Below are 24758 nucleotides of genomic sequence, written 5' to 3'. Positions count from 1 at the left end.
AATTCAGAGAAAAGCTAAGGATATATGATCAACCAAACAAAAGCGTTGTAGAATTTATAGATACACTAAAACAGAAGCTTGGTGCATACAAAGCCAGATTACATAGATACATGAAAACAGAATTATCAGTTCAGAAACAATGAAAAAGGTTTATGCTGGACATTGAACTAAATTTGATGTGCCAATTCTTCCCTGGCGCAGAATCACCAACAAACGTAGAGATAATGAACTTTTGATCTAATATCTGGTCAAACAGGGTGATGCACAATTAAGAAACAAGCTGGATTAGGGAGGAAAAAGAATGCACACGCACGATTGAAGAAATGCAAATACCTGAAGTTAAAATGGATTTGCTGAAAGAGGTTATAAAAAAATACCAACAACTGGAAAAATATCTGCAGTGATAATATTCATAAATATTGGTATAAAATTTACTTGCCTTCATCTGTACCTCTTAATACATATCAACAATTTTTTAAAAAAATCCTGAACAAGTGCCTGAATTTTTGACAGAAGGTAAAACACATCTCTTCCCTAAAACAGAAATCATAGATGATCATCAAAATATCATCCTATTTCTTTTTACAAACTATATATATGAGAGGTGATTGATAAGTTTGTGGCCTAAGGTAGAAGCAGTCAATTTTAGAAAACCTAGCACATCTATTTTTTAATATAGTCCCCTCCTACATGTACACACTTAGTCCAGTGGCCGTGGAGCATATGGATCCTTTCTTTGTAGAAGTGGTCCACAGCAGGAGTGATTGATAACTTCGTGACCTAATGTAGAAGGAGAGGAGTTATTAACTTCAAATTTTCTGCATTATCACTTAGAGTTGAACTGCACGTGCATGTAACAAGAGCGTCTTGGACCTCCAGGTGGTCCACAGCAGGGGTGATTGATAAGTTTGTGGCCAAAGGTAGATGGAGATGAGTTATACGGCTCTTGTTACATGCACATGCAGTTCAACACTTTGACTGAAAATGCAGAAAGCTTGAAGTTAATAACTCATCTCCTTCTACCTTAGGCCACAAACTTATCAATCACCCCCTGCTGTGGACCACTTTCTGGAGGTCATGACGCCAACTTCTACAAAGAAGGGATCCGTATGCTCCACGACCGCTGGACTAAGTGTGTAAATGCAGGAAAAATAAATGTGCTAGGTTTTCTAAAATTGACTCCGGCTACCTTAGGCCACGAACTTATCAATCGCTCCTCATAAAATTGTAACATCATGCATATCACAATGAATTACCATTCACTTGGATAACCACAACATACTTACAGAAGTGTAGAAAGGATGTAAAGAAGAATTAGTAATAGATTCTGTAATTCTAAGTCAAGCCCGACGGAAAGGCAGAACTCTTTCATGTTGTTATATTGACTACCAAAAAGCATTTGATTCTGTCCTTCACTCATGACTAATAGTGTTCTTAATATATATAAGCTACACCCAATACTTGTGCAATTCCTTCAACATTGGATGAAGTATTGGCGTACTTAAAGACACCCTATTTATTACAACCAAAAAAACTGTCACCATCATCAAAACTAACAGAGGCATTTGCCAGGGCAATTCTCTAAGCTCACTATAGTTTTGTCTAGTTATAAACCCACTCTCTAATTTACTGAATGGGGTGAAAATAGGGCATCAAATCAGAAATATCCAAATAAATTATACCTTGGTACACCTCCTCTACATGGACAATTTGAAATTATATGCTTCTTCATCAGTAAAGATAAAGCAATTAATTCAAGTGGTAAAACTGTTTTCTAAAGATATAAACATGAACTTTGGGCTGGACAAATGCAGATAAAGAAAGGGGCAATGGAGCTGATAGATTACAAAACCGACAGCAGGATACAATATGAAACTTATAAGTTTCTGGGATATCAATAAGCAAAGAAAATAGATCATAGTCCAATAATGGGAAAACTTTCAACAGAATTTACTGCAAGGTTAAGAAAATCTGGCAAACAGAGCTCCAGTAAAAATATAACAAAGGCAATAAGCCCTTTCACTATTCTTTTGCCATAATACCTTGGTCTGAAACTGATTTGGAAAATTTACAAAGAAAAATAAGAACTGAAATGACAAATTTTAGAAAACACTCAAGTGCACTTAGATTACCACTATCTAGGGCAGAGGGAGGAAAAGGAAAAACAGACATAAAAATTTACACAACAGTTAGATAAAACTTCTAAGAATATATTTTCCTCAATGAAAACAGGAATCAGGAGTGCACAAGCATATAGAATTCTGATAAGATGTACACACCACTAAACTTAAATGAAAGCACAACCCAGAAAAAATGAAGACTTTATCACTGTAGAAGAAAAAGTAAACTAATGAAAGAGTGTGACCCTTCATGGAAGACATTCCCATGAGCTGAGCAGTCTAGATGTTGACAAGGAAGCATCGAATGCCTGGCTCAGAGTTGGAGACCTCTTCCCAGACAGAGAAGGGTTCCTTGTGGCAATACAGGACCAAGTAGTTAACACAAAAAAAAATTTAAAATATATAATAAAAGACCAATGAATTCAAGAAATTAAGTAAGAAAAATCCAAGAGAAATCAGAAACAATCCAACACATTACAGGTCCTGCAGCAGTTTAACTCAACCTGATTACTTATATAAGCACAATCAAGTGGCAAACATCATTCACCAAAATCTTGCTTTAAAATAGAAGCTCATAAAAGAAACCATACCTTACCATAAATACAAGCCTGAATCAGTTTTAAAGTCATAGTCCTACTTACGACTAATCTGTTACTACAGATAGGACAATCCATAATAACCATCCAGAAATAATAATGCAGGATAAATAAGCAAGAACAACTTGCTTAATACCTGCAACCATTACAAACACACACAGCATACAGAAATCAGTAAGTGCAAAACAACAGAAATATGCTGAATTAAAAGCGAAAATTGAAAGTCTGTGGAACATGAACAGGGTGGGTATACATGGTCCCAATAGTTATATCTACAACCGCTATCATCCCAAAGCCACTACAGAATAACAAACAGTTAGGCCTCTCCCTCTTCTCCCCCCTCTCTAAATAACAAGAACAACCAGATTATCTGTAACTAACTTCTTTCTTACAATACGGGAGTTTATTGCACCCATTTGGTCCATGCCAGCTCCAGCAGAACAATCCCAGAAATCCGCTTTTAAACATGGAACAGGACAGCTGGTCAATGTCCCACCGTTTATTCCCCCCTTTTGCTTACTTCCCTGCAACATTCCCTTGACTTTTATGCACTGTTTTTTCAAATTTTACCACCATACTAAGAAGACGAAATAAGCTTGCTTTTGTTGATGTCTCAGTTGTCCAGTTTGCAGAGGTTTCAAAGATCGGAAAAAATTTCTATGCACGTTAGACATCCAGCTACCCAGAAAAATTACACAGTTGAAAATATTTGTTTTATGATCATGAAACTAAAGGGACTGTAAGCATCTTTACATCATTTAAAAAAGGAATTGATCTGATTTATTTTTATTCTACTCCATCTCAGAGACTGTGAAAGTATTGTTTTCACAATGATACAGATTAAAAGAGCAGGAAGTTGATTTGCTGACCTACTTCTGTGCACAGACATATGCTTTGTCTATCTGACATTTTCCCCTGAATTTTTGGGAAATGTTCCACGTGGAAGTATTGCTAATTTTTTTTCAGATTATGATGACTGAAAGACCACTGTTGATAAAGGCCTCTGATCACAACTGTGCCTTCAAAGTAGCATTAATGACAGTCATGTTGTCCTTTGTGTGAACCCTGCTTTCTTTTTAACTACTTCCAGCCTATTAAAGGTACTAGCAAAGCAATCAGTGCTGCCACAAACTCTCAACTGATTTAATACTTCACACCATCAAAGTAAGAAATGAACTGTAGATATTTAAAATCTTGTAATGTTTTGTTTTGTAGTAAGGAGCTCTTTCCATCATAGGAACATGTATGCAGACATCCCACCCTGCAAAAACTCATTTCAGGGAGGTAGCACCATCAATTTGTGGGAGACTCCTGGAACTTCTGGGAGAGGTGGGATGTCTGTAATAGAGTAGCTCCTTAGCAGCTAGCCAGCTAGTTTAAATAACGTTAACTATGCTAATGAATGAATGATACCTGTTAAACTCTCAGTCTTAACCCACCATGGGTAATAGAAAAGTCACTGTTGCAAACAGTGCAGCGAGCAACACTCATTATTTTTTACCCCTATTAGGCAAGGGTACACTTTAGTGTAGTCTGGGGTGAAGTACGCTTTATATTTTTTTTTGGAACACTCTGCCATGGCGCGCGTATGCACGCTCTCTCTCTCTCGTGCGCACTCTCTCGTGCTCTGTTTCGCTCTCATGCTCTCTCTCGAGCTCTCTCTCTCGCTCACTCTCAAAAAAATCGATTTCCAGGATATTGTATATAATTTGCGGGCATCAGGAAGACGCTATCAATATGCGGGAGGCTCCCGGAACTTCTGGGAGAGGTGGGATGTCTGTATATAGCTAGGGTACCTAAGACTTTTGCACAGTACTGCAGTAATTTTATACACTACATGGGCTGCTGCTGCAAAAAGTCAAATTTCACAACAGGTGAGTGATGACAAAGCTGATTCTGATATGGGTCTCTATTGTGGATTGAGAGTAGGAAAGGGGCAGGAAAGAGGGGAATCGTGGTTGGGAAAAGGGGAAGGGAAAGGGGAACCACTAGAGAGACAGTCTATAATCAATAAACCAGTTATTTGGAATCAAATAACCTTGCCTGACGTCTCAGGCCTGGGAATGTCTGCATCCACATCACCAACCCCTACTCCTGGCACTCCTTATCAGCCATGTGCCCCACACCTCTCCCGCAGCACTCCACCTCACCATTCCCAACATCCTGTGCTTCCGCCATATTTACAAACTTGCTCTCTGCTCCACATTGACAATACAGTACTGTGCAAAAGTCTTAGGCACCCTAGTTATCTATATTTGCCTAAGACTTTTGCACAGTACTCTATACATTTTATAATACTTGATATGAGAGGAATATATCCAATCTGTGTTCTTTTTCCTCTGGGTCTGGCCTATAATCCCAAAGCACTGCTGATCACTGATTGGTATGGAAGTATGTCTAAGCTGATCTGGTGTAAGACTGTTTTCATAATACCAGGTACAACCTTGGTGTAGGTGAGTAGAGAATCTACAAGGATTTGATGAGAATAAAATACGGGCTTACAGTAGGATTGATGGAAATGAGTGATAGTCGGTGTGGGTTTGATGGGCCGAAGGGCCTGTTTCTCTGCTGCATGTCACTGTGGCTGTAAAAGAAAGGAAGATTGCTTTGTTGATTCGTACACTAAAGATGGAAGACTTCTCCAAAATTTCAGAAAGTGGTAATTAATAGTCAGAAAAATGCTAAATGTTACAAATGTTTAACAGGATTTTGTAGAGTAATTTAAGGGGTGGAAACATATGCTAATTCACAATGACCGACATTGAGTTGGAATTCACTTTAAGAGGCTGGTCTTAAGTAATGATGTGATGATTTTTACCGTGTGTTATGTTCTGTGCTTGGTTGACAATAAAGTATATTGTTATGGTTTCCTAAAACTTAAAACGCCTCTGCCAGTTTATTTATGCAAACATACAGTTTGATCATGATTGACGCATTTCTACTTTTGTACTTTAATGGGGCAGAACTTCCACTAATCCTGATAATATTGCCTTTGGACCCTGCTTGGTTTAGTCAAAGATAAAAAAGAGCATGGTCATGTCTTCAGTTATCCATCAAGTGAACACCTCCCAGCTCAAAGGCATTGCCTAATGGAATATTAAAAACTGAGAAGAATATTACTTTGTAAATTATTGGAAGGTGTGCTTTGGTATAGTAAAATTGATCAGTTACTTGTATTTATGTCTGTTAAAATATTGTTCTTAGTTAATCTGCCATGAACTTTATTTTCATTAATCAATTATGAATAATGACCAGTTAATTCACAACTCATTTATTCCCAGAAAGATTGAATAGTCCTTCAGCCATGACAGCCACGTGTTTCCTAATAAATGTCACCTTTTGGTTTCATTGTCCCATCAAGATACTCTATATTTCACTCCACCCACTGATCTTTCCAGTCAATCGATATAAAGATGGATGTCATCAGCATCGTTACATGCCGTGTCCTACGATGTGCGCAATCATGGTCTTTCCATAACCACGATCGTTCCGGGCAATTTGTTTTTCTACAGAAGTGGCTTGCCATTGCCTTCTGGGCAGTCTCTTTATCTGGCCATTATCAGTACTTCTCATAGACTGTCTGCTTGGCATCAGTGGCATCATAACCAGGGTTTGTGATATACACCCGCTGCTCATACGACCATCCACCATCTGCTCCCATGGCTCCACGTGACCTAGTTCAGAGGAGAGAGGTGGCTAAGCAGGTGCTACATCTTGTCCAAGGGTGACCTGCAGGCAAGTGGAGGGAAGGAGCACCTTACACCTCCTTTCGTAGAGACATATCTCCACCACGACACCCATTTTTGTAGCGCCATCCCCTTCTCGCAATTCCTCCGTCTCCGCCGCATCTGCTCTCAGGATGAGGCTTTTCATTCTAGGACGAGGGAGATGTCTTCCTTTTTTAAAGAAAGGGGCTTCCCTTCCCCCACCATCAACTCTGCTCTCAAACGCATCTCTCCCATTTCACGTACATCTGCTCTCACCCCATCCTCCCGCCACTCCACCAGGAATAGGGTTCCTCTTCTCCTCACCTACCACCCCACCAGCCTCCGGGTGCAACGTATAATTCTCCATAACTTCCACCACCTCCAACGGGATCCCACCACTAAGCACATCTTTCCCTCCCCCCCCCCGCGTTCCGCAGGGATCGCTCCCTACGCGACTCCCTTGTCCATTCGTCCCCCCCATCCCTCCCGACTGATCTCCCTCCCGGCACTTATCCTTGTAAGCGGAACAAGTGCTACACATGCCCTTACACTTCCTCCCTCACCACCATTCAGGGCCCCAGACGGTCCTTCCAGGTGAGGCAACACTTCACCTGTGAGTCGGCTGGGGTGATATACTGCATTCGGTGCTCCCAATGCGGTCTTCTATATATTGGTGAGACCTGACGCAGGCTGGGAGACTGTTTCACTGAACACCTATGCTCTGTCCACCAGAGAAAGCAGGATCTCCCAGTGGCCATACATTTTAATTCCATGCCCCATTCCCATTCTGATATATCTATCCACGACCTCCTCTACTGTAAGATGAAGCCACACTCAGGTTGGAGGAACAACACCTTATATTCCATCTGGGTAGCCTTCAACCTGATGGCATGAACATTGACTTCTCTAACTTCCGTTAATTCCCCACCTCCCCTTTGTACCCCATCCGTTATTTATTTATCTCTCTCTCTCTCTCTCTCTCTCTCTCTGTCTTTTTTCTCCCTCTGTCCCTCTCACTATAACTCCTTGCCCCTCCTCTGGGCTCCCCTCCCCCTTTCTTTCACCCTGGGCCTCCTATCCCATGATCCTCTCGTATCCCTTTTGCCAATCACCTGTCCAGCTCTTGGCTCCATCCCTCCCCCTCCTGTCTTCTCCTGTCATTTTGGATCTCCCCCTCCCCCTCCCACTTTCAAATCTCTTACTATCTCTTCTTTCAGTTAGTCCTGACGAAGGGTCTCGGCCCGAAACGTCGACCGTACCTCTTCCTATAGATGCTGCCTGGCCTGCTGCGTTCACCAGCATTTTTGCATTTTTTGTGTGTGTTGCTGAAATAATTGATCATTTTAGGCTGGAAGTCATTCCACTGTGAGGACTGAGAATATGTAAATTTGTTAATCTCTTAAAACAAGAGTACTCATTCTAATTTTATTTCAGCAACAGGAACAGGACCCCACAAACTTGTACATTTCCAATCTACCACCATCCATGGATGAACAAGAACTGGAGAATATGCTGAAGCCGTACGGACAAGTGATCTCCACCCGAATATTGCGAGATTCTAACGGTACAAGTCGCGGAGTAGGCTTTGCAAGGTATTATAGCTGTTCTGATTTTAAAAGCTTACTACGTATTGTGGTGCTTGTTTAAAATTCCAATGCATGCAGAATCAGAATCACTTTATGGCCAGTATGTGAAACACACCAGAATTGATTGTGGTTCAGTGCTAAGCGTAAAACACAGAACAATACAGACAACACAATAGCAACCGACAATTTACAGGACAACAGTGCAAACAGCCATGAGCAATCAACAATTAGCGGAACAGTCACATACACAAACGTGAACGATCAAACTTAACTAAATGTAAGCATATGAACAGACTCAATAATTATCAACAGAACAAGGAGAGCAGGAAAGACCAGTAATGGATGTTATGCAGGGACAGTTAGAGTATTACACCTGAGTGAGTTTTGTTGAGTAGTTGGATAGCTTCAGGAAGGAGGCTTCAGAGATGACGTGCAGTCCTGGTGGTGATGGCCTTGTAGCATCTTCCTGATGGCAACTTGGTGAATAGGTGATGACTGGGGTGGGTGGAGTCAGCTGTAATTTTTTCAGCTCTTTGCTCCGGTGATGAACAGGTCTTTTACTATCAGTAGCTGACAACCAGTGATCTCTGCCGGGGGGACCGCTTGCTACAACTTGGACTTGGAGAGGGAGGAGGCAATGGGAAACCAAATGGTGATAGAACATAGAACATAGAATAGTACAGCACAGTACAGGCCCTTCGGCCCACAATGTTGTGCCGACCCTCAAACCCTACTTCCCATATAAGCCCCCACCTTAAATTCCTCCATATACCTGCCCAGTAGTCTCTTAAACTTCAATAGTGTATCTGCCTCCACCACTGACTCAGGCAGTGCATTCCACGCACCAACCACTCTCTGAGTAAAAAACCTTCCTCTAATATCCCCCTTGAACTTCCCGCCCCTTACCTTAAAGCCATGTCCTCTTGTATTGGGCAGTGGTGTCCTGGGGAAGAGGCGCTGGCTATCCACTCTATCTGTTCCTCTTATTATCTTGTACACCTCTATCATGTCTCCTCTCATCCTCCTTCTCTCCAAAGAGTAAAGCCCTGGCTCCCTTAATCTCTGATCATAATCCATACTCTCTAAACCAGGCAGCATCCTGGTAAATCTCCTCTGTACCCTTTCCAATGCTTCCACATCCTTCCTATAGTGAGGCGACCAGAACTGGACACATTACTCCAAGTGTGGCCTAACCAGAGTTTTATCGAGCTGCATTATTACATCGCAACTCTTAAACTCTATCCCTTGACTTATGAAAGCTAACACCCCATAAGCTTTCTTAACTACCCTATCCACCTGTGAGGCAACTTTCAGGGATCTATGGACATGTATCCCCAGATCCCTCCACTCCTCCACACTACCAAGTATCCTGCCATCCTGCCATTTACTTTGTACTCTGCCTTGGAGTTTGTCCTTCCAAAGTGTACCACCTCACACTTCTCCGGGTTGAATTCCATCTGCCACTTCTCAGCCCACTTCTGCATCCTATCAATGTCTCTCTGCAATCTTCAACAATCCTCTACACTATCTACAACACCACCAACCTTTGTGTCGTCTGCAAACTTGCCAACCCACCCTTCTACCCCCACATCCAGGTCGTTAATAAAAATCACGAAAAGTAGAGGTCCCAGAACAGATCCTTGTGGGACACCACTAGTCACAATCCTCCAATCTGCATGTACTCCCTCCACCACCACCCTCTGCCTTCTGCAGGCAAGCCAATTCTGAATCCACCTGATAGTGATAGTGGTGGTCATAGCACTCTCTGTGATGGCTGAGTCAAAAATCATCAGGATGCAGTCTGAGGTGTTAAGTTTCCTAAGCTGGCATGGAAGGAACAATCTCTGCTGGACTTTCCTAGAGATGAGAGTAATGTGTTTGTCTTGCTTCCATGTATTGGTATTACTGAAGATGTAAGATCTTCATATTATTCGTATTAGATCCTGCATCTTCAGTCTGCAGAATAGATCAAAAATTGGATGGCCTTAAGATAGAAGATATTTATATCTGTGAAGAAGTAACATCCAGTTGCAGAAGCAACTGAATGGGGCAGGGAGCATTTGCAAGATAAAAGCAACTATCAACATTTTCAGTCAAAACCCTGCCTCAGAGTTTCCAATTTCTTTTGGGTTTTTTTTGCTTCTATTGTTAAATGTTGAGCATCAGCATTTACAATAAAAAGCAAAATAGAAATCAAGAAGAAGATCTTGTTAAAAATATTACAATGTCTCAAGAAAGACTGCAAATGCTGGGAATCCGAAACAATTTTATAAACATTAGAGATCCATTTTGTTACTTCCAAACCAGGCGAAGAAAAAAAATATTCTTCATTTCACTTTTTAGATTGAATATGAGTGGAGCACAGAAACAAATCACAAACAAGAGAAAATCTGCAGATTTTGGGAAGCCAAGCAACACACACAAAATGCCCCTCCCCACACCTTTTTAAATCTACTCCTCATCGTTTTTTCTCCAGTCCTGCCGAAAGGTCTCGGCCCGAAATGTCAACTGTACTTTTTTCCAAAGATGCTGCCTGGCCTGCTGAGTTCCTCCAGCATTTTGTGTGAAACAAATGTAGTTTTGCAAGTTGGTACTTTAGGGACTATTTTACACAGGATTCTGTGATCTCTCTCTTTAACTGAACTGGCACCTGTGTTATCCCATTATTATAATTTAAAATAAGATGCACCTTGTTACTTTATAACCACGTTTTTATTTTGGTGCATACTTCAAACACTTTGCCATTTCTTTTCAAATGTGATGAAAGTGGAGCTCAATTATTGCTGAAGAAGAGTTTATTCACACTTTTTTAACCATGTCTCAAATGAGAACCGAACTGAGAGATTGTTATTGGAATCTTTAGTTGAAACTTGGACAATTTTTCACACTGCATTGATCTAGAATACAGTTAACAGCCATCAATGGTCAATGTTACATTAATAATTCAAAAGTTGTAAATACATTTATTTTCAAAGAATTGATACAGTATACAACCTTGGGATCTGTCTTAATGCAGACAGTCACAGAACAAAGAAACACAAAGATTCAAAGTACATTTATAATCAAAGTATGTATGCAGCCCTTAAATTCGTCTTCCCCACAGTCACGAAACAAAGCCACTAAAAACAATCAAACATTAAGCCTTCCCTTCCTCCCCCATGCACAAATGACAACAAAAAATCGAGCGAAAACACAGAATATAAAACACAACATCAAAAGACATATTGCAGTACAGTCCAGCTCAGTGTTCACTATCTGCAGGCCACCTGATTCAAAAATCACCCAAAAATAGTAATGAAAAAGAGCAACCAAATCTAGGCTAGAAACGAGAACACATCATAAACCTGAATTAGAGTCCATATCTACAATCTGTGGTGATTAAACCTTGCTCCGGCACCATCCACTGACAACATCGAGGAAGAGAGAGATCACTCAAACGCAGGGACCTTCCCTTGGGAGAGGAGAGTAAGAGACCGCCATACGTGGACCCGTTTAAAGAAAATCCCCACACAACACCATCAAACACCTGATGTGTGAAAAAATTAACAAATCATGTAAGCAATGAAAAATAAATAAGTAACATTAACCACAGCGTCTGTCCCCAAAAGTGAATCCTCAGAGCTGTGCCGAAGGTGCCCATCTGCAGGCCACGGCTGCAGAGTTAGTTCAGTGATGAAGCACCCCAATCAAATTGTGCAAGTCGTAAAAGGAAATACAAACAAAAAACACCTGGAACATGAACTGCAGGGTCCCCAAAGTGAGATCACAGCTGCGGAGCGTTCAACACTCAGGCAATCCCGATGGCTACCACTCCCGAACCCGGCGGCACAGGACCCAAGACTCCTCACCTTCCGCACATTGGCAGCGGCAAGAGAGATCGGTCAAATGCAGGCAAGCAGCGCTGAGCACCTGCTCGTATCCCCCCTTGTCCTCGATGATTTTAATCTTGCTCAATGCTTGCAATGGCGCCAAATGTGGGTTCATGTTCCACAATTAGGAATCGGCCAGAGTCTCATCCACACTGAATCCCCCAGAAGCGCCATATTGTTCAGTCAGTCCAAAAATACGTTCTTACAAGGGAAATTACAGGTTGCAATCTATCGCAGTTCAGAAGAAGACAAAGAATTATATTTAGCAGAAGAAGCGTAATTTTGGCTACAAGGTGTCACCATTGGTCGCTGGTACCATCTTGCTGGAACTTTGAAGTAGTTCATTTGAGGATTCTGAAGTCATGAAACGGACTTTTCTGATTGTACCATCTTTATTTCTGATCGGTACATATGGTAAAAACTAAATCGTGTATTGCAAAGATCTCACACTTGTATTTTGATTAGAAAATGTCAGATCTTTATAATGCTGTACAATATTAGAGAATAGGATGGTATATGATTCCAAGATCACACTTAGTCATCAACAGATTAGAAGGCAGAATACTTCTACTTCACATAGGTACTTTATTTTGTACTCAACTTTTTTTTTTATTTTCTGCTGCATCCTTCTTATCCACTGCAACATCCCTTTCCCCTCCCTCCATTTTGTCTCAAAATACTTTGCACTGTTTATCGTCTGATTCCCCCGTCCCGTCCCCCCTTTTAAGTAGCTGGAAACATCACACCAAGTAATATCATTTCAGAGATGAGCAAGGATTGTTCGTGTCGCTCAGTTAATGTCCAAGAAGTAAAAATTTACAAGTTACAAAGGTTCTGCACATTGTCTCACCCTCTTCTTCCTACCTAACGTTATAACCTTTCTCCTCTGAAAACCTGTTTCTTTCCAGACTGCCTCATTGAGTTTTAAAAAAATGTGTAGATATAATTAAAAGGGAAAAAAATTCTCTCATTAATTTTCCAGACTGAAACATGGCAGCCAATTAATTTTTAGATAAATTTACATCAGTATTTGAACTTAATGGCATTATTTTTTCTTCCTTTACCAGGATGGAATCAACAGAGAAGTGTGAAGCAGTCATAGCACATTTTAATGGAAAATTTATTAAGACTATCCCTGGTGTCCCTGGTGAGTTTTGATGACTTTTGCTAAACTAATGTAGCTGTGAATTCTTAGAACAAACGACTTGAAAAATAAATATGATTGCTTCTGAGAAAACATAATGTGCTGTGGGTTTATTATGTTTCAAATATTTAGGTACGTCACAATCTGTTTATTTAGAAATACACTTTTGCTCCTGCCGAACAATGAAAATTAGTTGCAAAGGCCAATTGACTATACTGACAAAAATAATTCATGAACCTTTCCATAATAGATATTCGTAATTGTACAGCAAATAGGTGTTAGTGTTTATTTTAAATATGTGTAGAGGAAGAGCTTCATTGTGTTGGACCATATTCATGTATTTAAATTTGGACTATCTAGCTTAAAGTAGAAAATAATTCTGCCTTGAATGAAGGTTATTCAAACAATGACAGAAAATACTGGAAATCTCAGCAGATTAAGCAGCATCAGTAGAGAAGAAAATTTGACTGAACCTTACAGGTCACCGGGTAATTTGTAGTGTGCCCTAGCATATTTAATTTATGCACTTTACTCTGTTTATCTTTGTATAATTCGTTTGTGGATTTAATTCTTACTTCCCTAAGTTATTGTGTGTTGTATGTGTGTTACGTGCTTTACACCTTGGTCCAAAGAAACGTCGTCTCGTTTGTCGGTATACATGTATGTGGTTAAATGACAATAAACTTGACTTGACTTGACAGGTCAATGACTTTGAAACAGAACTGAAAAAGACTGGTTATCTGGCATCGTTCAATTAAATTTTTAGTTTCAACAGCTCATTTAGTGTATGGGAAAGTTACTTCCAAATCACTGCTGTTCTTAGTAAATTCTTAATTTTCTCAGTATCTTGAATTTGAAAATTTCATTGAGTGCATTGTAGAAATATGAACTTCTTGTTTCATCACTCCTGTTGTAAATTTAATTAACTTCTTCCTGTCATGTAAATTCACATAATCAACTAAACTGCTCATAAAATCAATTTCACAATTCTAAATGATTTACTAAGTTGCAAATATTTGCTGTGAAATGCACCATCAAAAAATGTTACGTCACGAAGAAAATCAGTCTCAGTATCATAAAAGTTACCTCACTAAGAGTAGCTACAATTGTGTAAAGCAGACAGAACGGAGAAGCAATTGTATATGATAACCAAGTGCAAAAGGTTTTATCGAAAATGGAACTGCTATAAAATCAGAAGTTTGTGTAGCGGATGTGAGGGAGTTGACACGGTGTGACATGCTTCCAAATAATTGAGATCCAAGTCGAAAAAAGTATGTTCAATCCTTTATTATGAAACCAGCAAAGATGTAGGATCTAATATAGTGATATTAGCAAAGCCAGCGGAATTAGTAACCGAAATTAGTGATTTTAAGCGATATAAGCAAAGGAAACAAAAAATATTAATTCCCTGGCTCTCTTCCTCTCCAGCTAAACTAAACTGACAAGGACAAAGTATAAATACATGACTATACTCGTTTGCTTCTACTACGACCAACCCCACCTGACAAATTACCGAAACCCATAATAAAAACATGCATCACAAAATACAATACAGACAGGCAGAAAATAGATACAAAAGGTAAATCAGATGTTGAAAATCGAGAGCAATATGTACAATGTGCTGGAGGAGTTCAGCAGATCAGGCAGCATCTATGGATGGGAAAAAAAGTCAACGTTTCGGGTCAAAACCTTTCATCAGAAAATAGATCCGTGGCTCTTGTAGGTTGTATTCATTGAACGTGGAATAGAGTGGCTTATGCTGTTGGGCTCTGCTTTTGACACATTTGACAAAGGACAAATTAATTCAATCCATATTCACAAACAAGAGAAAATCTGCAGATGCTGGAAATGCAAGCAACACACACACAAAATGCTGGAGGAACTCAGCAGGCCAGGCAGCATCTATGAAAAAGAGTACAGTCGACATTTCGGGCCAAGACCCTTCAGCAGTCCTGAAGGGTCTTGGCCTGAAATGTCAACTGTGCTCTTTCCTTTAGATGTTACCTGGCCTGCTGAGTTCCTCCAGCATTTTGTGTGTGTTGTTTCAATCCATAATTAGATAATTTGCACAGAAAAAATACTATGGGGCAACTCTTCAACTGCACGGGGCTCTTTGTTTGTTCGAACATTGTTCTGATCTTCTGCTGAGAGCCTATTGTAGATATTCCTGAAAATCAAAATAATTCACAACCTGCATAAAATGAAAAATAAATTACATTTAAACTTCTTTGTTTAGGAGTGGAAGACACCTTACAACCGTTGAAATATTATTAATTTAAATCTAGTTACTCCATCGATTTTGATAAGCCTGCTGTATTAGCCAAGCAGGCAGGTTTATTAGTCAGAGTTACTCTTTCCTCTCTCCGCTTCACCTTGCGGACAGTTGTGTGTGAGTGAGTGAGTGATGGCCTGGGGGGGGGGGGGCAACCGAACCAGCCGCCGCCGCAGCAGCAGCCTCCCGCCCACCAGCTTCAGCGATGGAGCCTCGGCCCACTCTCCTGAAGGATGGGAAACACTGTGACCGCCAAAAAGGGCAACGAGATCGAGAGTGAACCTTTAGTTTCATACCCTCGTAGCTTTTAGACATTGCTATTATTTATAAGGCGGCGACCAGAGAGATTCAGCAGGAGGCGAGTGCCCAGCGCATGACTGACCGAAAACACCGACGCCATCGACGCAGAAGCTCTCCTTGGAGCCGAGCAAGCGAACAGCCGTCACATCCCTGCTACTGGTAACCATATAATCCAGTACAACCTGTTCATGGTCAAGTGGTCGGTGACTAAACCGGCTCCCCCACTGGACTTAGTCTGGTGAGGAGGGTGTGAGGACACCCAGCAGGACTGAAAAAACAAGACCTGACAGAGGGTGGATGAGCACCTTGTGAGCCAACAGCCATCTTCCATGGAAGAGATTAAAGCCTCACCACGTAGCTCCCTCTTACGAATCGTATGCTATGCACTTAGTTAGAAGAGACATGCGTTGTGCAGATGAACCTGGGCCCCTTGCGAGCGATTCTGCTGTAGGTAGCCACAAGGAAGAAGATAACGACCTTGGGAATTGCAGGTCTGTTGGGAATGAAGGTGGCACACCAAATCCGAAAGGACGTGTGGCACTGACTAATGATAGACTGAAAACTAGGAGAAGTATCTTATGGATAGGGACATGGAATGTTCGATCAATGTATCAAGCAGGGAAGCTTGATAATGCATTTCTTGCAATATCTCAAATGAAGCTAGATATTATGCGAGTAAGCGAAGTCTGTTGGACAGAGGCTGGAACAGTTGACAAGAATGATTTTGCGATGATATACTCTGGAGGAGAGAGCCATGCCAGTGGCGTTGGAATTATTATGAAGAAGAAAAGCTACAATGCAATGGATGGGTTTTGGCCCATAGCTGATAGAGTCATAATGGTAAAATTAAAAGGAAAGCCTTTCGATGTTACGATGGTCCAAGTGTATCCACCAACAGGTGAGCATGAGGATGAAGAGGTGGAACGGTTTTATCAGGACGTAGAATCTGCTTTCAAAAATGCAAAGCGCTCTGATGTGATTTTCGTTATGGGAGATCTGAATGCTAGAGCAGGCAATGTGAAATACAAGGATATCATTGGTCAGTTGGCTTAGATGAGAGAAATGAAAGAAGGGGAAGATTTATACAATTTTGTGAACAGCATGAGCTGATGGTAGCAAGCACATGGTTCAAATTACCCAAACGAAAATTATACACTTGGAAGAAGCCTGGGGATACTGGAAGGAGACAAATTGACTATATTGCAGTGAGGAAATGCTTCAGGAGAAGTATTAGGATGGCCAAGACTTATCCAGGTGCCAATATAGGCTTGGATCACAACCCGGTGGTTGTTAGGGTGAAGATTGCACTAAAGACAAAGATTAAGGCTGCAACCAAGAAAGCCAGGCTGGATATGGACTTACTGAAGAAGAGCAAGTATAGTGAAAGATTTTCTGCTGCGGTACAAAATAGGTTTAAAGGACTGAGAGTAGAAGACATGGAGCAGACACCAGATAACATGTGGTCAAACCTGAAGGACTGTATGCAAATGGCAGCTGAAGAATGTCTCCCCAAAAGAAGGTGTGTAGCTAAACAAGCCTGGATGACGGATCACATTCTGAAGCTCATGGAAGAGAGAAGGAAGCACAAGAAGGACACATCTAATTGGCCCAAAAAATAAAGAGCAGAATGTGCAAAAGCTAAAGAACAATGGTTTATCAAATGGTGTGAAAAGATAGAGACCATGGACATGTTGCATCATTCAAGGGATCTGCACAGGGAGTTTGCAGAGATGACCAACAGGAACAAGAAACAATCAAGGGCTGGCATTATTCAAGACAAGGACGGGAACATACTCTTTGAGAATGACAAGGTGGAAAGTAGATGGATGGAATACATTAGGGAATTGTACTACAATGCTCAAAATGATAAAGTGAGTGAGAAGAACACGGAAGGTCTGGAAATTTTGGTAGCGGAAGTAAAAGCAGCCATTGGAAAGTTAAAAACTGGTAAAGCTTGTGGTGTAGATGGTACTACAGCCGAAATGTAATGGTGACCCGGGGGTTGAGGAGATCACGAGGCTTTGCAATACAATCTACTCAACAGGAAAGTGGCCAACAGATTTTGTGGTGTCGGAGTTTGTCATGATCCCAAAGAAAAGTAAGAGCACGAAATGCTCAAACTTCAGAACTATAAGTCTTATAAGTCATGCCTACAAGATCTTGTTATTGATACTTCTAAGTAGAATAAAATGGACAGTTCTTAATGAAATTAATGAGCGCCAGAGCAGATTTATACCGGGTAAGGGTACCCGTGAAGGGATTTTCAATTTGCGAATGATTGTGGAACGAGGTCTAGAAAAAAGAAGACATTTACATGTACTTCCTGGATTACGAAAAAGCTTTTGACCCAAGTCAATCATGAGCAGCTGGTCAATTGCCTGAACTCATTGGGGCTGGATGGGAAGGATGTTCGACTGATTGAGAGTCTGTACTGGCATCAGAATGCAGCAATAAGAACTAGTGGTGGGAATTCACCAGAAGTTGAGATCCAAAAAGAGGTTCGCCAAGGCTGCATTATCTCCCCTTTATTATTTAACATTTACTCAGAGGTAATCTTCAGGGTGTTGAACAATGAAGCTGGTGCCCAAATTGGTGGAGTGACGGTGAACAACTTGAGGTATGCAGATGATTCAGTGTTGTTAGCCGAGACTGAGGACGAGTTACTCAGAATAGTAGATAGATAAATGCTGAAGGTGAACGATTTGGAATGAAAATAAATGCTACAAAGACGAAGATAATGGTAATATCATGGAAGAAAGAAGTCCCCAAAATCAGTATCAAAATTAACGGCGTAGGCATAGAGCAAGTCAAGAAGTTTGTGTACTTGGGACGGATGGTCACAGAGGATGGAAATGTGATACAGAAATTAGACGAAGAATTGAGATTGCAAGAGCAATGTTCTGGAGCCTGAGTGACGTGCTGTGCGGCAAGAGGTTGGACTTTGGGCGGCGTTGTAGAATTCGGAAATGCTACGTCTGGAGCAGTCTGTTGTATGGAGTCGAATCGTGGACCTTATGCAAGGAAGCGCAACGACGACTGGAGGCATTTGAAATGTGGTGTTTAAGGAGAATGCAGAAAATTAGATGGGTGATGAAGGTCAGTAATATGGAAGTGTTGAAGAGAGTGAGGAGAGAAAAGGAGTTGCTGAAGAATGTGCAGAAGAGGAAGCTGGAATATGCCGGGCACTTGTTAAGAGGTGGTGGACTGCAGAAATTGTTATTGGAAGGGATGATAGAAGGAAAGAGGAAAAGAGGAAGGCAGCGAACCACTTGGTATGATAATGTGAGGCAATGGACTGGGTTGAGTTACACTGAGGCCAGAAAAAGAGCGCAAGATCGAAGAAGATGGAGGTGCATAGCCGCCAACCCCAGATTTGGGACGGCACCCACTGACTGACTGTTTGAAAATATACAGAGGTTTACGTTGCCCTGTTGGACTTGCTGAGGAGCACTGTGTAGAAGTCCCTAGCCAGTTGTAAACATAGAACTAACCTACAACATTGACATTTATTATGATCTGTAGAATCCACCTTGAACAGCAAAGGATATTGATGCAGGTGACTTTGGTCATTTGTTATAATTGTCCTAGAGCAGAGATATCTGCATTTTGCACATCCTACCCTGGGCCATTTTCTTCCCATGCAACAATGGAAGTTGCAACAATTGTCATTTTGTCTCTTCCCTTCCCATCTTTTGAGGACACTGAGGTGAAGCTGTAATTCACTTGCAATTTTTTTCCCGTTTAATGTATTGCGGACTGGGTGACTGTTTTGCAGAATACCTATGTTGAGTTACCATGACTGATCATGAGCTTCCAGTTGCTCTTTATAGCAATTCTCCATCCTATTCCCAGTCTGCACTTTCTGCCCTGACCTCCTAGTTTGCCCCAGTGGAAGCTTGCAGAACAGCACCTCTTCTTTAATCTGGGTACTCTAAATCCTTCGGGATTTAATACTGAATTTAAGAATTGGGTGTCAATATCTCTGAAGATCTATCCTGGACCCAGTTTATTGATGCAGCTACAAAGAAGGCACAACAGTGGCTATATTTCATTAGGAGTTTGAGGAGATTTGATATGTCACTAAAGACACTCAAAGTTTTCTACTGATATACCTTGGAGTGCATTCTAACTGGCTGCATCACTGTCTGATATGGGATGGGGGGAAACTACGACACAGAATCAAATTAAGCTGCGGAGAGTTGTAAAATTAGTCAGCTCCAGCGTGAGCACTAGCCTCCAGGACATCTTCAAGGAGCGTTGCCTCGGAAAGGCAGCGTCCATCGTTAAGGACCCCCATCACCCAGGATGTGCCCTGATCTCATTGCTACCATCAGGAAGGAGGTACAGAGACCTAAAGGCACACACTCAACGATTCAGGAACAGCTTCTTCCCCTCTGCCATTCAATTTCTGAATGGACATTGAACCCACTACCTCACTACTTTTTTATTTCCATTTTTGCACTACTTATTTAATTTAACTATTTAATATATATGCTTACTGTAATTCACATTTTTTCTTCTATTATCATGTATTACATTGTACAGTTACCGCAAAGTTAACAAATTTCATGACATTATGCCAATGATATTAAACCTGGTTCTAATTCTGTTTCTCTCTCTCTCCACAGTAATGGCTTTCCTCTTTTTTTTCTAACTCTGGCTGCTAATTTTTAAAATAATTGCATACTGTACTACTTTGATATGCACCCTATAAAATACTCCAGGAGGGTGGAGAGAACATAAAGATGGCCTTTTATATTCTAGGATCTGGATTTCCAATAAGTCAGTGTTACATTTTGCCAAGGAGGCTTTGAGGACTTCTTAATTATCTGTGCTCCTGAAACCGCTCAGTATGACAGAGCTCAGAAAAAATAGCTTGTCTCGGGAGTCTGTGGTCTGATGATACAACCTTCCCATAAGCTGGTTGAACATGATCAAAATTTTAATGCTGATAATGTTGTTTGGAAAAAGCAAATGACCTTGGATGGTTTTGCAAAATAGCAATGGTAGTGTATCACTGGTGATTTGAAGTGTTCTTATAATGTGTCCACATCTCTAGTGTATAAAGTGGGACATAACTGATTGCTGCTCAAGCTTTGGGTCTTGGTCTTCAAGTACCTCAGGCACCCTCAAGGTTGTGCTAGCACACTGGAGGAAATAGTTGACTTTAAAAAAATAAGCACTCAGTCTAACTTACAGCCTTACTAGTATTTTTTTAAAATTCATAAAATGATTAAAAGAAGCAGATGAAAGCCATTTGAACCCTTTTGCTCTTTCACTTAAATGCTGAATGTTCTGGGTTTATAATCCTTGTACTTCCTAAATATCCCTTTATATCCAAAAATCTTACAATTTATGTCTTGAATAAACTCAGTGACTGTACCTCCACAGTCCTCTTGGGAACGCAATTCTAAAAGATCACTACCCTCTAGGAGAAGAAATGTCTTTGTGTCTTGCTGCTGAATGGCTGACCCCTAACGCCGAGTTTGTGACTCTTCGGAGACAACAGCCAAAGGAAACATCAATCCTACGTTTACTCTATCAAACCCCATAAAAATGTTTGGATATATTTTGAAGTTACTTTTCATTCTTCTCAATGTGAAAGAATATAGGCCCTGTCTGCCTAACTTCTCTCCCTATCTTGGGGGAGAACTCTCAAACCTGTGTGATTAGGACATTGAAGCTTTTTTTTGCACCTATTTGCTGTTTCTTTCCTGAGGTTGGGTTAGGATTTTGAAAAACAGATGCATGGTCTCACCAGAGCTCCATACAATGGCAGTAAGATATCTTTATTCTTTTAGATTCACTTGCAATAAAGAACATAGTGTTTACTCATCTAATTGCTTCCTGCACTTGCATGCTAGAGCGGCAGGGTGGAGATATGTCTCTACCAAAGGAGGTGTGAATCACTCCTTCCCTCCGTGAGCCAGTGCAGGTCACTCTTGGGCAAGGTGTAGCACCTGCTTAGCCCCCCCCCCCATGATCATGGTCATGTGAAGTCATGGGAGCAGGTGGTGGATAGTCCTTTGAGCAACTGGTGCGTATTGCGTGCTGATTGTCCGACCGCGGACACCAGGCAGACAATCTCTGAAGAGTATTGATAATGGCTGCGTCACCCGTCTTGTGAAGACACTGCACAGAAAAAGCCAATGGCAAGCCACCTGTAGAAAAATATTGCCAAGATCAGTCATGGTCACGGAAAGACCATGATCACCCATGTCATACGACACAGTACCTAACGAATGAACTTGCATGTTAAATTTCAGTGACTCTTGCACAGGGTGTCTTTGCCCACTCTGAGAATCAACATCCTTCAGCCTCTCACCATTTAAAAACATGTCCAAACATTTTCCTGCCAAAATGAATAGCCTTACATTTTTTCACAATGCATTCCATCTGTTATTTCGGGTCCAAGTCCTGAAAAAGACTGTGAGTGTAGAAGGGAGCTTGCCACAATAAAGATGTGTGATGGAGTGATGAGGCAGAGACTGGCAGGTGATGGGCAGCACCAGGTGAGGTGAGGGGATGGAGTGGTGAGGTAGAGGCTGGCAGGTGATGGGCAGCACCAGGTGAGGTGAGGGGTTGGAGTGGTGAGGTAGAAGCTGGCAGGTGATGGGCAGCACCAGGTGAGGTGAGGGGATGGAGTGGTGAGGTGAGGGGATGGAGTGGTGAGGCAGAGGCTGGCAGGTGATGGGCAGCACCAGGTGAGGTGAGGGGTTGGAGTGGTGAGGTGAGGGGATGGAGTGGTGAGGTAGAGGCTGGCAGGTGATGGGCAGCACCAGGTGAGGGGTGATAAGCAAATGGATCCAGGTGGAAGAGGTGGAGGAATAAAGTTGGGAGACAGTGCCTGCTGGGTGAAAGGTAAAAACAAATAAGGAGGGGGAGAATGGACAGATGGAGATAAAGAGCAGCAGTGAACCATCTGATTGGCCTATCAGAGTTCCCTTTGGGAACTAGTTGACTTGATCTGCATTTCTGATCTTGCTATTGTTCACGATTGCACTTAATTTAAAAAAGAAGAAAGACTAGTCTTATCAGAATGTATCTGCAGCACTTGTATCTTCATTTATCACATTCCAGCCTTTGTCTTTACCTCCGCCCTTCCAACCTCAGCTGGCTCCATCTCCTTATCTGTTTCTACCTATCCTCCAGCAACCACCGTCGTCCTGCTCCACCCCATCCTCTTAACGCAGCGTGTGATAGGGTGTGACACAAGGGCTTGTTGGCCAAAATATCAAGCATCCTTCTCTTTGCAACTCGTTGTTCAGGATGCTTTTGTGCACGAGCACAAACATTTAGGGAAAAACAGAAGAATGGGTTACCACAAGGATCAGTACTAGCCCCAGCTTTGTTCGGCTAGTATGTCAATGAGTTATCAGCACCGCAGCCCTGAAAGTGGGCACCCGTTATTTTTTAAGCAGCTGATTTTGTGCGGTTTGATCAGGGCCGTCTGGGACGCTTCGGCGAAGAATGGTTTGCTCTGCGGTCTACAGAGGGCTAGCGGCGCGGAACTGAACTGAACGAAACTGAACACCTGGTTTGATGTTTGATATTCTATGTGTTGTCGCTTGCTTTTTGCCATTTGCGCAATTTGTTCTTTCTTTGCACGTTGGGTGTTTGATGTTTTTCTGAACAGCTTCTACGGTGTTTCTTTGTTCCGTGGCTGCCCGCAGAAGGACAAATCTCAGAGATGTGCTCTGTGTACATATTTTGATAACAAGTGTACTTTGAATCTTTGACTTTTTACTACCAATCACCTGCTAGGACCTGAGTTCATCCTGACCCCCAGTGATTGCTCTGAGGACTTGCATGTTTTCTCCATGACCGTGATACTTCCCAGGTGTTTTAGATTCCTTCCCCATCCCAGAGATAGGCGGGAAGTTTAAATGGTTATAGTAAATTAATTACCCTTTCCTGTGGGTAATCTGCAAAGGAACAAACTTGCGGCAATACAGGGAAATAGGGGGAAGGAAAATGTTTCCTGGTCCCATGTTCCTACTCACTATGTTTCTGTACTTTTCTTGGAGCCAGCATGGACTCATTTGTTTCTAGTGACTGTCTCCTAGGCTGTTATGAATATGTAAAGAAAGGATTATTGGCACAAACACAAGAGAGTCTGCAGATGCTGGAAATCCAAAGCATCACACTCCCAATGCCGGAGGAACTCAGCAGGTCAGGCAGCATCAATGGAAAAGAGTAAACAGTCGATGTTTTGGGTTGAGACTCTTCTTCAGGGCTTACTGACATAATCTGCCTTTCTTAATCATTACCAGACGAGGCAGGGCTTCTGTCCAGTCAGACTTTTCAATATGGCCTGTCTTTGTGGTGGCAATTAAACCATGACAAATCCTTGTTCACTGGCAGCTCTCTTTCCTACATAAAATCACCAAGAGTGCCTTTGTTTGAATCGATGCAAGTGTTGAGTAAATAGATGTTACAGAACTTGACATGGTGTGGTAGAACAAATGCTGAAGGACTTTGTCCTGATCTTGGGATCCTACAAGAACCGTTTGTTTTGCAAGTGTGGGTGTAGTACAATAAAACATAACTGGGAGAAAGAGCAGTGAGCACACAAAGGAGGTAAGCTGCTAAAAGTGGGAGGAGGAGACGGGGTGGCTGGGTTCGGATTAGAGGTCAGTTTTACTTAGGGTGTTCAGGCTGAAATATCCCTTTCTAACACCACAGTCAGAAGCAATCTGCGGATGCCTCCATTCCTCTTTTGTACCCACCGCAGTCAAAAATGCAGATGCAGAGTACATTGTAAGTGGCTGTCAAGGTGATGGAGAATTATGTTTGGTTCCCTCTAGGCCGAAGATCAAAATAGTTTCAATTGTTTTGAAATTGTTTTGAATTTGCAGTGGAAGGAAAAATATTATTATTCTATAATAACAATACAATCTTACATTTTTTAGCATTGTGCCAATTTAGTTTGTCATATTTGGAACTTTCACATTTTCCTGTGCTAGTATTTTGATTAATTTGTTGTCAATCAACTTGCAAAATCTTTTCTGAGGTAGGGAACGGAAAGATATTTACTACTTTTAAACCCTTCTTTTGAGGGGATCATTGCATTTGCCTTCTTTATTCTAATCAGCTCACTAGAATTGAGCACTTGGCAGCCTGGAGTCAGGCTGAAAATAGTCCTTGTACATTAATAACCAAGT

General features: G+C 41.5%; 1 protein-coding gene across 4 annotated transcripts in view; it reads left to right on the top strand.

Moving 5' to 3' along the window:
• Nucleotides 1-24758, top strand: part of LOC134348631 (RNA-binding motif, single-stranded-interacting protein 1-like) — a 214486-nt gene that overhangs the window by 166471 nt on the left and 23257 nt on the right. For all 4 annotated transcript variants that reach the window (XM_063052318.1, XM_063052317.1, XM_063052320.1 and 1 more), the window contains exons 5-6: nt 7858-8015; nt 12946-13025. In XM_063052318.1, coding sequence (XP_062908388.1) covers nt 7858-8015; nt 12946-13025 — 238 coding nt within the window. The remainder of the gene's footprint in view (nt 1-7857; nt 8016-12945; nt 13026-24758) is intronic.

The sequence above is a fragment of the Mobula hypostoma genome, chromosome 6, assembly GCF_963921235.1.
Source record: "Mobula hypostoma chromosome 6, sMobHyp1.1, whole genome shotgun sequence".
Lineage (NCBI taxonomy): Eukaryota > Metazoa > Chordata > Chondrichthyes > Myliobatiformes > Myliobatidae > Mobula > Mobula hypostoma.
Note: the sequence above shows the minus strand (reverse complement) of the source record. Positions and strands in the feature narration are given on the sequence as shown.